Source organism: Furipterus horrens, unplaced genomic scaffold (genome assembly GCF_987537825.1).
Source record: "Furipterus horrens unplaced genomic scaffold, mFurHor1.1.pri manual_scaffold_6, whole genome shotgun sequence".
In the NCBI taxonomy this organism is placed as follows: Eukaryota; Metazoa; Chordata; class Mammalia; order Chiroptera; family Furipteridae; genus Furipterus; species Furipterus horrens.
The window spans coordinates 87522804-87537070 of record NW_028327176.1 but is presented as its reverse complement, the minus strand read 5'-3'; the positions used below and the strand labels follow the sequence as shown (position 1 = coordinate 87537070).

At 56.9% G+C, this 14267-nt stretch overlaps 1 protein-coding gene across 1 annotated transcript in view; it reads left to right on the top strand.

The window, feature by feature from the left end:
- The window catches only part of GRM4 (glutamate metabotropic receptor 4), a 115688-nt gene that overhangs the window by 96308 nt on the left and 5113 nt on the right, over positions 1–14267 (top strand). The window contains exons 7-10 of the mRNA XM_090280791.1: positions 804–1004; positions 1254–1390; positions 4706–5641; positions 12000–12246. Of these exons, the coding sequence (XP_090136917.1) occupies positions 804–1004; positions 1254–1390; positions 4706–5641; positions 12000–12246 (1521 nt within the window). The remainder of the gene's footprint in view (positions 1–803; positions 1005–1253; positions 1391–4705; positions 5642–11999; positions 12247–14267) is intronic.

The window sequence follows — 14267 nt, the reverse complement described above, 5'->3', positions numbered from 1 at the left end:
TGGTTCTCTTACTGAGAGGACTCCGAGGCCTTAGGCAGCCCAGGAGCCTGTGTAGGGCGGAGCACAGGGGTTGGGTGTGCCCAGAGCCCAGGGGGTGAAGGTGGGAGGCCAGAGCTCTGAGGTACCACAGTGGTTTGCGGTGAGGAGGGGTGGGGGTGAGTTCCCCAGTTTGCAAAGTTTACTCACCCTGGTTCATGGGGAGGCCACTGACTTGGGGGTGGAGTGGGTAGGGACGATGGTGACTTCTGGTGTCTGGGGCAACTAGAGATCATTGAGGGCATCAGGAAGTCTGGGCTCTGAAACTTGAGGGACTGCTGTCAGTCTCTCACCTTCTCTGAGCCTCAGTTTCCCCACATGTACCCTGTGGTGAGGGCAGTGTTCTCTGGCTGCAGTGGCTGCCCATGGGTGAGCTGCTGTGGGGGCACCACTGCCCTTAGTGACAGACAGAGCTCTTGTCCTGGTCATGTCCCAGCCTGTGCCAGGGCCAGCTGCTCCGACAATTATCCCGGGCCAGGTCTGGGTGCGAAGGCAGGCACTGCAGCCACAGGGTGACGGTGACAAGGGTGCCTGCCCTGGCTGTTCTGGGACCTCAGGGCACAGTGGTGAGAGTAGTGGGCCTGCCCCTTTACCCTTCGGTGCCCCCCAGACGCCTCCACCAGACCATCTCCTGGGGGCAAGCCAGCAGTAGGCTAGGAGCCAAGAGAGCTGGGCCACTCGGTGCTGTGCCACATCTCTGCTTCCCGCTGCACTGTCTGCGAGGGTGGCAGGCAGTGCGGGCGCTCACTCTGGGTGTTTGGTTGCAGACCGCGAGCGCATTGGGCAGGACTCGGCGTACGAGCAGGAGGGAAAGGTGCAGTTTGTGATTGACGCCGTGTACGCCATGGGCCACGCGCTGCACGCTATGCACCGGGACCTGTGTCCGGGCCGTGTGGGGCTCTGCCCACGCATGGACCCTGTGGACGGCTCCCAGCTGCTCAAGTACATCCGCAGTGTCAACTTCTCAGGTGGGAGCACGGTGTGGGGCACCACCCAACCCTGGGGTCCTGGGCCATGCAGCCAGGGGAAGGGACCTGGGCTCTGAGGGGTGGGTTTGCGAGGATCTCTTCCGATGTTTCCAAGGGGTGAAACTGTTCCAGCTGCTCCATGCAGGGGCCTCCCCTGAGGCATCTGGGCGCTGGGCTCATAATCTTCCCAGTCTTTGGGTAAAGTCTCAGCAAAGAAACTGAGTGTGTGATATCCACTGCGCCCAACAGGCATTGCAGGGAACCCCGTGACCTTCAATGAAAATGGAGATGCGCCTGGGCGCTATGACATCTACCAGTACCAGCTGCGCAATGGCTCTGCTGAGTACAAGGTGATCGGCTCCTGGACTGACCACCTGCACCTTAGAGTAAGTGCCTGGCAGGAGGGGGAGGCTCTGGGTGTGGAGAGTCACTCACCCCATCCCAACCCCTGGGAGGGAAGCCAAGGGGGGCATCTCCTGAGTAGCCCTGATCTCTGGGGTTGCTGCTGCCAAGTTGGGGTTTCGTTCCATGCCCCCTCCCAGACCTCTCAGGGCCCTGAGGCTGCCACCCTGAAACGGAAGGACAGGGCAGCTGGACTTCTACTGTGTGTCTGCCCCTGCGCTTTCCCTTGGCCTGGGGCCTTTCTGTCTGCTGCTCACCTGCAGGGCAAAAAGCTCTGGATAGACAGCTTACACTGGAGTGAAATGGCTCAGAGGCTTCGTAGTGTGGGGCAGTAGGGTGAGGGGAGGAGGGTTGCATTTGGACAGAAGACGATGTTTAAGGCGGAGGGCGCAGTCAGACTGTGGGTAGGGCCACCATTTTCCTGGGTATTGAGGGAGCTGGAGGGACTTCTCCTGGGTCCTCCTAGCCACACTTTCCCAGTTCACAGTTGTGCCAGGGACATGGTGGTTTTCCCTCTCTGGCCCTCAGTGTCCCCAGCTGTGAAATAGAGCAGTGTTTTTAGAGAGAAAGGACCTGTGGTTCATTCCCCAAGGAAATGCCTATGGACTTGGTTCCTACCTTGCAAGGTGAAGAGGGGAGCCGTGCTCTGGTGGGCACAATGTGACATCTAGATGGATCAGAGAGGCTTCTGGGGGCCCAGGTGTACAACTGGCCTCGGCTGTACTTGTTTGCATCCTGGGAGAGCTGCATTGGGTCCCGCTGTTCCCTCTTGTAATAATCTCTCTGGTGACGAGCCCCTGGAGCTCTTCGGAGCACTTTGTGCCCAGGATCTCATTTAGCCTGACAGTCCTCTAAGTCAGAGGTGAGATCTCAGGAAACCCAGCCTGAGGGACGTTCCAAAGGCCACGCAGCTTAGAGCGGGGGGATAACAGAGCCCATTGCTATGGTGATGCTCCTTGGGTTGCTGGGTGGGGACAGATAGACAGAACAGGGCAGGTGGGAGCACTTGGCAACATGGGAAGATACCCCACATGGAGCCGCATCTCAGGTGCAGTGGGTGGGGCAGCAGGGACCGGGGGCTATGTTCTGAGCAGCAGCAGCAGCTAGTCCTTGCTGAGCACCTGCTGTGCACAGCTCCTATCCGAGCATGAGACCTCCCTGTGAGGGCGACAGCCTGTGAGGCAGGCAGGTACCGCAATTACCCCAGGCTACAGCTGTAAGTGAAGGCAGGGTTTGGATATGTGGGGGTTGCAGGGGACGCCTCCCCTGAAGGCCCCTCAACCAGCTAAGAGTATGGGGTGTGGGAGGAGATGACGAGGGCCTGGACCACCATACCGTCCCCACTTTTTCCTTGAATGCTCACTTTGGGCTGTGCTGTAGGGGCCACAGAGCAGGCACGGCTCAGGGGTTGGAGGAAAAGCTCTCCCTCTGGCTGCCCACTGTCATCCTCCAGGGTCTGAGGAGGCCTCTTAAGGCTGGAGCTTCTCCCATAGATTCCAGAGATTCACTAGCCCTGCTGATGTCAGCCCTGCCTGGAGGCTGGAAGTGCAGTAGGAAAGCAAACACAAAGACCCTGACCTGTCCTGGCTGGTACGGCTCAGTGGATTGAGTGCCAGCTTACGAACTGAAGTATCCCTGGTTTGATTCCCAGTCAGGGCACATGCCTAGGCTGCAGGCCAGGTCCCTGGTTGGGGACGTGCGAGAGGCAACCACACATTCATATTTCTCTCCCTCTCTTTCTCCCTCTAAATAAATAAATAAATAAATAAAAATCTTAAAAAAAAATAAATAAATAAAAAGACCTTTCCCTTGGGGCTGACATTCTGGTGAAATCAAAGAATTTCCATTATGACTTCTAAGTGAAAACCACCCTAAGTAACAAAGGGCACAGTGGCTTCCTATCTGCTATCATTGGATGAGATGGAAAACAAAGGCTCGGGGAGGTGGAAGCCTTTGCTCAACGGCACACAGTCAGCCGGCAGCACAACTGTGATCCTGGGGTTCGACCTCATTCACTGCTCTTTCCACTGGAGCCAGAGTTTTCCAGAATACCCACCATCACCCTGTGCCCTCTGGGGAAAGGTCCTTCCCTTGCAGTCTCGGGTGCATGGGGACTGTCCTGCCTTGTCATTCTGGCACAATGGTGGCACTTGTCATTGTGTGGTCTTTGGCTGTTAGGGGACCACACAGCCCTGTCATGACCAGAGTCACAGGACAAGCTTCTTCCTCATGATTTTCTTCCCACCTGCCATGGGGCCATCTTTGGATTTCCTACCCCACCGCGCCTTGTTCCTCAGCTCTGACACCCTCTCCTCAGCCTGGAGGCAGCTGTTTATTCTTTCTCCAGGAGTGAGCACCCAGCACATACATGGCCCCAGTCCAGGCAGGCCCACTGCTCTCCAATCATCAACTCCTCCTTAGTGTCTTCAAGTAGAACAGATGCTTTGAATGCAGCTCCCAAGTGTGGCCAGCGCCCTCTCCCTGGCACCTGGAGCTCTTCTGGGGCCTCCTGCTTACATTCCAGAATTCTGTCACAACCCTAGTGTGTGCCCACACTTTGATGGCTCCCTTGCACATGGTGACTGTCTTCAGAGACATGGAATATGACTAGCACTAATTTAGAGCACAATGTAAAGAAACACTATTAACCTTAGAGCTACTACTGTTTCCCATGTTAAAAAAAGAAGAGGAAGAAGAAAGAAACACTAACCCCTGGGCACACAGTGAGTGTCTTCTAGTAACTCTTCGTTAATGGTTCTCTGCTGACCCCAGCTCCCTGTGCCCCTGGAGGGGGCCCCGTGGGCCAAGCTGTGGGCAGCACTTCTCCACTCTAGGGTGCACCTGAATCACCTGGGGGGTCTTGTTGAAACTCAGACTGAGTCAGTAGGTCTGGGGTGGGCCAGAATTTTGCTTTTCCAACAAGCTCCTGGGTGGTGGTTGTGGTGCTGCTGGTCTGGGGCCACTGCTGAGTAGCAAGACCTTAAGGGAGTCAGGACTCCTGAGCGTTCTCTGCTCTGCTGAGTGACGAGGCTGTCACTGCTGCTCTCTGAGTTCAGTCTCTGCATACAACCCTTGAGTTTTGGACTCGATCAGGATTCCCCACGGGCCAGTGTTTCTGAGTCATCGGGCGGGGAGGGGGAGGGCTCGTTTAAATCTAGTAGTTGGTTTCAGCAGGTCTAGGGGCCCAGGCAGCTGGATTTGTAGTCAGCTACTGGGTGATTCGGGTGTGGGCTACAGTGGGGTGGTCCAGGGCGTTGGGGCACATCCTGAGGCCTGCTCCTCTGTGCTGTCCTTGCCAGATAGAGCGAATGCTCTGGCCGGGGAGCGGGCAGCAGCTGCCCCGCTCCATCTGTAGCCTGCCCTGCCAGCCGGGTGAGCGGAAGAAGACAGTGAAGGGCATGCCCTGCTGCTGGCACTGCGAGCCCTGCACTGGGTACCAGTACCAGGTGGACCGCTACACCTGTAAGACATGTCCCTATGACATGCGGCCCACGGAGAACCGCACTGGCTGCCGACCCATCCCTATCATCAAGCTGGAGTGGGACTCGCCCTGGGCTGTGCTGCCCCTCTTCCTGGCTGTGGCGGGTATCGCGGCCACACTCTTCGTGGTGGTCACCTTTGTACGCTACAATGACACACCCATCGTCAAGGCCTCAGGCCGCGAGCTGAGCTATGTGTTGCTGGCAGGCATCTTCCTGTGCTATGCCACCACCTTCCTCATGATCGCGGAGCCCGACCTGGGGACCTGCTCTCTGCGGCGCATCTTCCTGGGGCTCGGCATGAGCATCAGCTACGCAGCCCTGCTCACCAAGACCAACCGTATCTACCGCATCTTTGAGCAGGGCAAGCGGTCGGTCAGCGCCCCGCGATTTATCAGCCCCGCCTCACAGCTGGCCATCACCTTCAGCCTCATCTCGCTGCAGCTGCTGGGTATCTGTGTGTGGTTTGTGGTGGACCCCTCCCACTCAGTGGTAGACTTCCAGGACCAGCGGACGCTCGACCCCCGCTTCGCCAGGGGCGTGCTCAAGTGCGACATCTCGGACCTGTCGCTCATCTGCCTGCTGGGCTACAGCATGCTGCTCATGGTCACGTGCACGGTGTACGCCATCAAGACACGTGGCGTGCCAGAGACCTTCAACGAGGCCAAGCCCATCGGCTTCACCATGTACACCACCTGCATTGTCTGGCTTGCCTTCATTCCCATCTTCTTTGGCACCTCGCAGTCGGCAGACAAGGTGAGTGTGGGGGCTGGGGGGGGATGGGAAGGTGAAGGCAGAGAGCAGGGAGAGGCCTGGGGTGGGTGCTGGCTGGCCTCCCTCCCTGTTCTGGAAGTGGCTTTTTCACGCCTCATTCTCTCTCCATTGTGGGTTTTTTCTCCAGGTTCTGGGTTTTCTATTCTCCTTTCCTTTCTCTTTTTCTACCTCCTCTCCCTTTTCTGTCTCATCTCTTCTCTACTTTCTCTTTCCTCCTCCCTCCCCTCCCTCTTTCTAGCCTCCTCTTCTTTCCCCATCTCTCCACCCCTGCCTCTCCCACCCCCTCTCTTTCTCCTCCCCTCCTCATTTTTTCTTTCTTCTCTGTGAGCCTGGGAGGCTGCACCTTCTTTCATTTTTCATTCTTTTTTTAGACTCTCCATTACCTTTCTCTTTACTCAGCCCCACCTTCCTGTCTGTCCATTTCTCTTCTTCCTCTCCTGGCTGCCCTGTCTCTGCCCTTACAGGATCCTCATGGGTTCCTCAGGTGGGACATGTATCAGGTACCCTCCCCTTACCCCACCCCCACCTGGCTGGCTCTGTAGGTCATCCTGAACACACCCTGAGGGCCCTGTGGACTCTGCCCATGTTCCATCACAGCTCTGCCTAGGTTCTGGGGGATTATCTTGAAGAATTGGGTGTCAGTGAAGTAGAGGCCAGAGACACAGAGGATCGTGGGGACCCCAGACCCCATCTCCTGGTCTGAGCTCTGTGTCTAACTGGGATCCTGGGCAAGCCAGCTGGCCTCTTTGCCTTAATTTCTTCATCACGGGATTGGGGCCATGATCCTTCCCCTGAATCCATATCGGTGTTTTAACAATCACATGATATGAGGGGTGTAGAAGCAGCTGAGTTGCTGTATGGGTCTGGGACTGAAGAGGGTGGTGGGGATGAGGTCTGAGACAGGGTGGGTGGCATAGGGCCCAGTGGCTATGGGAAGGCTGTTGGCTTTTACTGGGAGTGAGAAGGAGCCACTGTGGGGTTGTGAGCTATGAGGGAAGCATTGTGATGTAGGTTTAAAAGGATCCGTCTGGCTGCTGGGTGAGGCCCAGACGAGGCGAGCTGGGATCAGGGTGCCAGTGAGGAGGTTACGGAATAATCCCGCCAGAGGCTGTGCAGCAGGCTGGTGAGGAGTGGGGGATTCTGCGTGTGTCTGGCGAGGACGGGGCTGGTGGGTCTCTGATGGACCGCATCGGAGTGAGAGATGCAGAAGGGAGTCAAGGATGACTCCTTGGCTTTTGGTGGGAGGATGGGAAGGAAGGAGTGTTGTGCTCTAAGGTGGGGAAGGTGATAGAAGAGCTGATGTGGCATGGACATTGGGAGATCCTTTTGGTGCGCTGAGTTTAGGATGCCCCTTAAATGTCCAAGTGCAGATGTCAAGTCAGCAGTTGAATAGATGGGTCTGGAGCTAAGGGACGAGGGCCAGGCTGGAGACGTAACAGCCCATGGAGAGTTGTCAGCTCGTGGATGGCATTTAAAGCTGTAAGTCTGGGTGTGAGCTCTGAGGAAGGGTTGGCTCCCAGTGAGGCTGACATCAAAGCCAGGACAGATGGCACTTGTCATATGCCAGGTGCTTCACCTCGTTAGCAGGTGAGGGTAGATATCACCATCCCCATTTATAGATGAGGGCATGGAAGCAGAGAGGCAACAGCCAGTAGGTGGCATAGCTGGACATGACCCTATCTGTGTAAGATGGGAGCCCCCAGCCCAGTCCACACTGGCCCCTAAAGCTCTGGGACACCTTCCTTGCCTTGGGGCTTTTTTGGCAGGTGCCCACCTCCTCTCCAACAGTTCCTCGAGGGCAGGAGCTGTGCCCTCCACTCTGAATGCCTTGGACCAGACCCAGGGAAGCCTGTGACCTGTCTTCCAATGGTGACCCTGTGAGCTGAAGTTCCAAGTAGCAGACCTGAGGTCTGAGACCAGGCCTGGCTCCACATCGCTCTGCATACCTGAGCCAGAGCAGCCACCAGGCCTAACTGCTGAGATCCAGGTCTCTGCAGGAGGCCCTCCCTGCCGAGGGCAGGTGCAGCACCAGGGGGGCCAGCAGGGGGTGCCGCCCCACATTCCAGGAAGCCTGTAGCTTGAGGAATTACTCTCAGTAATAGCAGGAGGCCTCTACCAATACCTCCTCAGAGAGCAGAGGGGCCCTGCTGGGGGGCTGCCAGCATGGTTGGTGGTTAAGCCCCTTGCTCTGCCTCCTGTAATTCCCACAGTTTCCCTGCCTAACACTGCTCCCAGGAGGGCCCTGCCACCCCATGCTCGCAGGCCTTTCCACCTCCAGATTCAGGGGCCTAGTGCCCCAGCATCTCTCCAGGGGACCCCACCTGCTTCTGACTTTGTCCTTTTTAAGAGGCTCCCCTCAGCAGTGATTTTGAAAAGGAGCCTCTGAGAGGATCTCGTCTGAGGCCCAGAGAGGAGAAGGGCCTTGCCCCAGCTTATACAGCAGGCTGGCCTCACACCAGTGTGTGACCAAAAAGATCCCGTTCTTCCCCTGATGGTGTGGACATGGGACATGCGTCCTCCTTTTCTGGGCTTCTGCATGAGGGGGTGGAGGAGATGAGCTCTGAAGTCCCTGCTGGCTCAACCCCCAGACTTCTTAGAGGCTCAGGCAACCCTGCAGCTGTGAGTGTTGTGTCATGTTGTGGCCTGGCTGCTGTCTATATATGTGTGTGTGTGCATGTGTGTATACACGGAGTAGAGTAGGACTGTTGTGGGCAGTTGTGGTATGAGTACAGAAGTGAGTTTACAGATGTGTGTGTGTGCCTTTTTGTGCATGTTCAGTGGTGGGTGGCAGGTGTGTGCGTGCAAGTATGTGTGTGTGCGCACACTGAGTGGGAATGGGCAGGTGTGTGTGCCCAGGAGTTCATGGCTACTGGTGTGTGGTGTATGGACGAACAGATTATGTACAAATGTGTGAGTGTATGCAGATATATGTGTGTGTGTTCAGGTATGTGTACAGTTGTGTAAGTGCATCTTTGTGTATACGCATACTCAAATGTCTGCCCAGGTACATGAAGGGTACACGTATATGTGAGTATAAGTGTGTCTGAGTTAGGTGTGAGTATGCAGTTGTGAGTTCAGATGTGTGAATGCAGAGATGCATGAGTATACGGGTGAGTGTGTTTGTGGGCATGCGTGTGTGCAAACCTGCCTGCAGATGCCCTGCTGCACCCAGTCCCCCAGGGCGCAGGTGCTGGTGGAGCCGTCGGTGCCGCTCCAGTGGGCAGGCAGCTGGATTTCCCAGCATTAGCTCAGATTCCCAGGGCTTACCGCTGTAGCCGGCGGGATCACCCTGAGCCCACAGAGTGGGGCTTCTGCTCTGCGCGGGGTTACTGCTCAGCCAGGCTTGGGCGGGCCGTGGCCGTGGGGAGCAGCCACGTTGTGGAGTTCTTTTGGTGTACAGATTCAGTGTGGACCAGGCAGGCCCGGGCAGAGCAGGCAGAACTCCTCCATGCCGCCGCCCCCCCCCCCACCAGGGCCCCTCACTTTCTGTACCCACCAGGCCTCGTACCAAAGCAGGAAATCCATCACCCACAGCCAAGTAGCTCCTTTCTGTGCCCTTTACCCCTCCCCGAGGTGGCCTCCATCCTCCCCTGTCTGACCCGGCCCTGACAACCTCCTCCCCCCCGGAGAGTGCTGACCAGCGAGGCTTCATGCAGGATTCCTTTCAGAGGACGGAGCGCAGCAAGGGCCTGTCCAAAGAGGGGAGTGGAATGGCAGCCGTTCAGACACCTCTGGACTGGGACACGGGTGGATGGGAGGGAAGGTGGCCTCTCATTCTGCCTGTTTTAAAGACCTGTGTCCATGCCAGGGCCTCATCTCTGTAGGAGCGCCTGCTGGGTCCTAGAGGTGCAAGAGGAGCACTGCTTTTCCGATCAGCTCAGCGTGCTACACCTCCTGGCGACATGTACCTTCTTCGCACAGGGAGCTCTAGAACGTGCCCAGACAGTGGTGGGGTGGGAATTCCAGACTCTGGGGCAAGGAGAGGGACTGTGGGTTCACTTGGTGGGCCACCCCCAGCCTGGGATGGCTAGACGAGCCCCCAGGGCCCGTGCTGGGAGAGAGGGACCCCGGCAGATGGGTCGGGCTTTGCTCAGGTTTGCTCTGTGTATACCCCTCTTTGTATTTTGTTTGCAGAAAGGCTCCTAGGCAGGAAAGCAAACTGGAATGAAACACCAAGGGCTGTGCCATGCCTTTGCTCAGGGCCCGGTGCACAGTGAAAACGAAGGGCCCCTGTTCAAAAGTTACTCAGGATTCAAGACAGCGGCAGCAGTGCATTAAACCAAGCACAGGCCCCTGTGTGACTGCACAGGCCACGTGCCCATGTTGACGGCTCTGTTCCTGTTAGGGGAGGGGCTCCAGAGCCCACATTAGGCCAGGACAGAGTGGAATCTGTGCCCACTATAGGTAGGGCTCGCTCTGCCCAGAGAGGGGGCCTCTCTACTGCCATCCCACCAACTCTATATGGGCACAACTATAATCCCCGTGCCCCATAACAAGGTGGGGGCAAAGGGCCTAAGATGGATATCTGGCCTGGAAACATGATTTATATATCCAAGAAACCCCACTGTGAAAGGAGATGCAGCCCTTGCCCTTAGGGAACCCCCATCTAATGAGGGAATCCCCTGTTCAGTGGGGAAGACCCAGATAACAGGCCTCTTCTTGATTGATTGTTTCTACTCTCTCCCTTGGCCAGCAGCCCCTCCCACTGGCTTGTCATGACCTCTCCCTGTCCCTGTCCACACGCTGAAGGACAGCTCTGTGCCACGGGTGAGAGTGTGGGTTGCATATGAAGACCGGGGAGTGGCTATCTGTGTCTAGAGGGGGGTGTGCTCCCTGGGGAACAGGCTCTCTTTCCACTGGGCCTGGGATGTTTTCCTGAACAGTGGAACATGAAACAACCCTTCCATGCTCAGCCTCCTTCCCCACGGCTGTGCAAGTTTCCTGTGGCTTCACAGTCTGTGTTGGGAGTAGCCTCATGGTTTGGGTAAGGTGGGCGCTGTCATCCCATTGCACAGATGAGAAAGCTGAGGGCCAGTGGGGGATGACACTGGCCCAAGGTCGCTCAGCTCTCTCCTCTTCGAGGTAGGACTCGAGGAAGGGTGGCTGGAATGAAGTCCTTCAGATCCGTGTCATGAGGTATTTATGGACAGGGGCAGGAGATGGGGAGGAACATGAAAACAGAAAGACTTGTCCCTCCCACCCTCCCCCTCAGGTGGCTACCAGATGAGGCCAGGGCCCCTGGGACCTCAGGAAGCAAGTCCAGACCCATGACCTCCACTGTTGGGTTAGGTGCAAGGAATGAAGGGTGTCATGGGGGCAGGGAGGGGTGGGGTTGGATAGAGCTGGGGTCAGGGAAAGCTTTGTAGAAGAAGTGGCACATCAGCTAGGCCCCAGGGGAGGGTATCCAGGACCAGAAACAGCAGATTTAGGGATCAAAGCATCCTGCTTCCCCAGGCCCAGACCTGGGGGCCACAGTCTGGGCCTCCCCAGGCCCCACCCTGGCTGAGGGCAGCCATAGGGGCAGCTGAGGCCTGGGTGACTGGAAGGGAGGGAGGAGGTGGGGAGGTGATCCCAACTGTCAGGCCCTGCCTGGAAGGCCCCACTATTGAAGAATGGATTATCCGACACCCAGATTAATGGACTTTTATTTTGCTAAACATCTATCATTGTTAGTGCTGACGAGTGAGCATGAAATAAGCTTTGGCTGTGCTGCCACTGCCCTGTCTCTGGGTGCTGTGGCTCCAGTGCCGGTGGCCTGCTCTGTATCGGTGGCACGTGGTAGGCAGCCAGTGAATGGGGGGCCTGGTTGAGGGGCTGTGGCATAGCCACTGGGAGTTACTCAAGGCACCAGCAGGTGTTTGTCTCACTCCCAGTCCTGTGCAGGGGGCTGCTCCTGAGGAGCGTCAGTGGGGGTCCCTTTGGGCCTCTCCCAGGGGCTGCCTCTTCTGAACAACGTGTAACAGTGGGAAACACTTCTATGAACTTGCCCCGTGCTAGACATGTTTTACATACTTGTATCATTTATCAGTCTTTTTATCTTCACAACAGCCCTATGAGGTAAGTATAGTACTATAATTACCATGCCTGCATTATGCTGAGGAAGCTGAGGTACAGAGATGGGACTTGTCCAATATCAAGCTAGAAATGATGAAGTCGGGATTCGAATCTAGGGATTCTGGTCTGAAGTCCCAGCTGTAATCCACGACTCCTTCCAGTCAGTCACAGGACTGTCCCCAGTCTGCCCCTGTTATGTCTGCACCTGGGGGGGCGGGGCATAGAGGTCAGGGCCCCAGAGGTCAGGGAGGAGCCGGCTCTGATGCCTCCCCTGGCCCATCCGCAGCTGTACATCCAGACGACCACGCTGACGGTCTCGGTGAGTCTGAGCGCCTCGGTGTCCCTGGGGATGCTCTACATGCCCAAAGTCTACATCATCCTCTTCCACCCGGAGCAGAACGTGCCCAAGCGCAAGCGCAGCCTCAAAGCCGTCGTCACCGCCGCCACCATGTCCAACAAATTCACGCAAAAGGGCAGCTTCCGGCCCAATGGGGAGGCCAAGTCTGAGCTCTGCGAGAACTTGGAGGCTCCAGGTGAGTGTCTGGCTCCGCCCCTCCCTCTGTACCTGCCCAGGCCCCGCCCCCTTCCTGGAGAGGGCCAGCCTCCCACCCCTGCCCCTATAGCCAGGTCTTGTTGGGGCTCTGGGAGAACCCCGAGGTTGCAGGTGAGCGGCTGCCCACCAAGGAGCTCAGGAAAACCTTAAGGCTGCAGGTTAGTACCCCTCTGCTCTGCCTGCCTGTCCTGGTAGTGGGAGAGAACCTCCAGGTCTCACCCCATTCCTGCCATAGCCTTGCCCTTCCAGGGATCACTGGTCCACCTAGAGGGAGGCCATAGGGGGCCTGGTTCATACACTGTGAGGGGAGACTCCCACCCTGGATTTCTCCGCCCTGCGCCCATAGCTGGGCCTGTGATTGCAGTCCCTCTGGGAGAAGCCGTGGTGTAGATGGCCCTCTGGTAACCTGGGAGCGGTGGCCCTGGCACCAACCCAGCCACCCCCTAGTAGGGCCCTCAGAACATGGGTCCTGATGGGAAAGTGAGAGGTGAGGAGGGACCTAGGGCCTCCAGAGGCCAAAGTTGTCAGGTAGCAGGGTGCCCCCAGGGGTTGTCCAAGGAGACCTCAGGGTAGGGAATGGGGCAGAGAACTTGCCATCTGAAGGACAGGTCCCTCAGGCTGGTTAAGGCATGTGCATGGGAGGGAGCAGGGCCACCATATTTGTCACCTTCCCTGGTCTTCCTGCAGCCAGCCCCCTGTGTGAGAGGAAGATATGGAGAGAAGGAGAGAGGGGCAGGGCATGGAGGGGTAGGTTAGGCCTCAGGGACCAGTAATAGTGGAGACCATGTCTTGAATCCTGTGTGCCACACCTATCAGGTACTAGTTTTCATCCTCACAGCAATCTTGAAAGGCAGCTATTTTTGTCATCTGCATAATACAGAAAAGGAAAGAGGCACAGAAAGGCAAGGGACTCACCCATGTCACACAGCCAGCAGGTGGCAGGGTGGACCTCACCTCCTGCTATCCCTGCTGCACGCTGTCTCCTGGGACAGACCATGGCCTCTGCCCTGGAAGAGCCACAGGGCCTCCATGGGCCTTGTTTTTAGCCACTTCAAGGTGGGGAGGGTCAAGGGGTCACTGTGGTCACCTCGCCCCACTTCAGGACTTGGCTCCTCCCTGGCCACATGGCTTAAATTGCAACTTCTCCTGCCTCCCCACTCTCTGAAAGTCTTGGGGGGCATCAGATTCTGGTGAGACCTGGGAGTGAGTACTCTATTTCCTCCTTCTGGTACTGGGGGAAGGCCAGAAGTAGACAGTGTCAATGACAGCAGGAGGGTTGTGGGCTAGACTACAGGCAGGCCCAGAGCACAAGCTACAGAGAGGAGCCCTTGTCACCCACTGAGAGATCAAGGAAACAGGAGGTTTTCACTCCTAGTGTGTTTGAACTGGGACAACACACCTCTTCAGGGTCCCAACCTCAGGGCTCTGCATGAAACATCCTCCCCCCCATTCTCTGCACAGGTCCCATGTGTTGAGAGAATAGTGAGTATGGAAAGGACAGCCCCTTCCCATATCCAAACAGGATTTCTCACTTTAGTGATCTTCACAGCAGTCCTGTGAGGCCTGGTTAGGGCTGGAGGTTTGATCCTGAACTGATGCTCAGAGAGGTTGAGTGATTCTCCTGAAGTCACACAGTAAGGTGGTGGCTGGCTGGACCCCCATAGTATCTTTCCCTTGATCCTGACTTCGTATGGCCTCTCTGTCTCTAAGGTCCCCATTCTTGTCTGTGTAGTATACCTGGCTTCTGAAGCACCCCTTCCTTTGATTGACAGCCCTGATGACTGCATTGGCACCACCACGCTCCACCAAATGACCTCTGGTTCTCTCTAGCTCTGCTCCTCCTCCCAGTGTGCCAGCCCTGGGGTTCCCTTCACATGCCACCTGGGCCCTCCACTCAGAGACAGGAAGCAGCACTTTCATGTCTACTGAAATGCAGCCCCTAACCAGGCCTCTGTCCTAAACAGGGACAGCCCTCTGCTCCCTGCCCCACACTCCTGACTG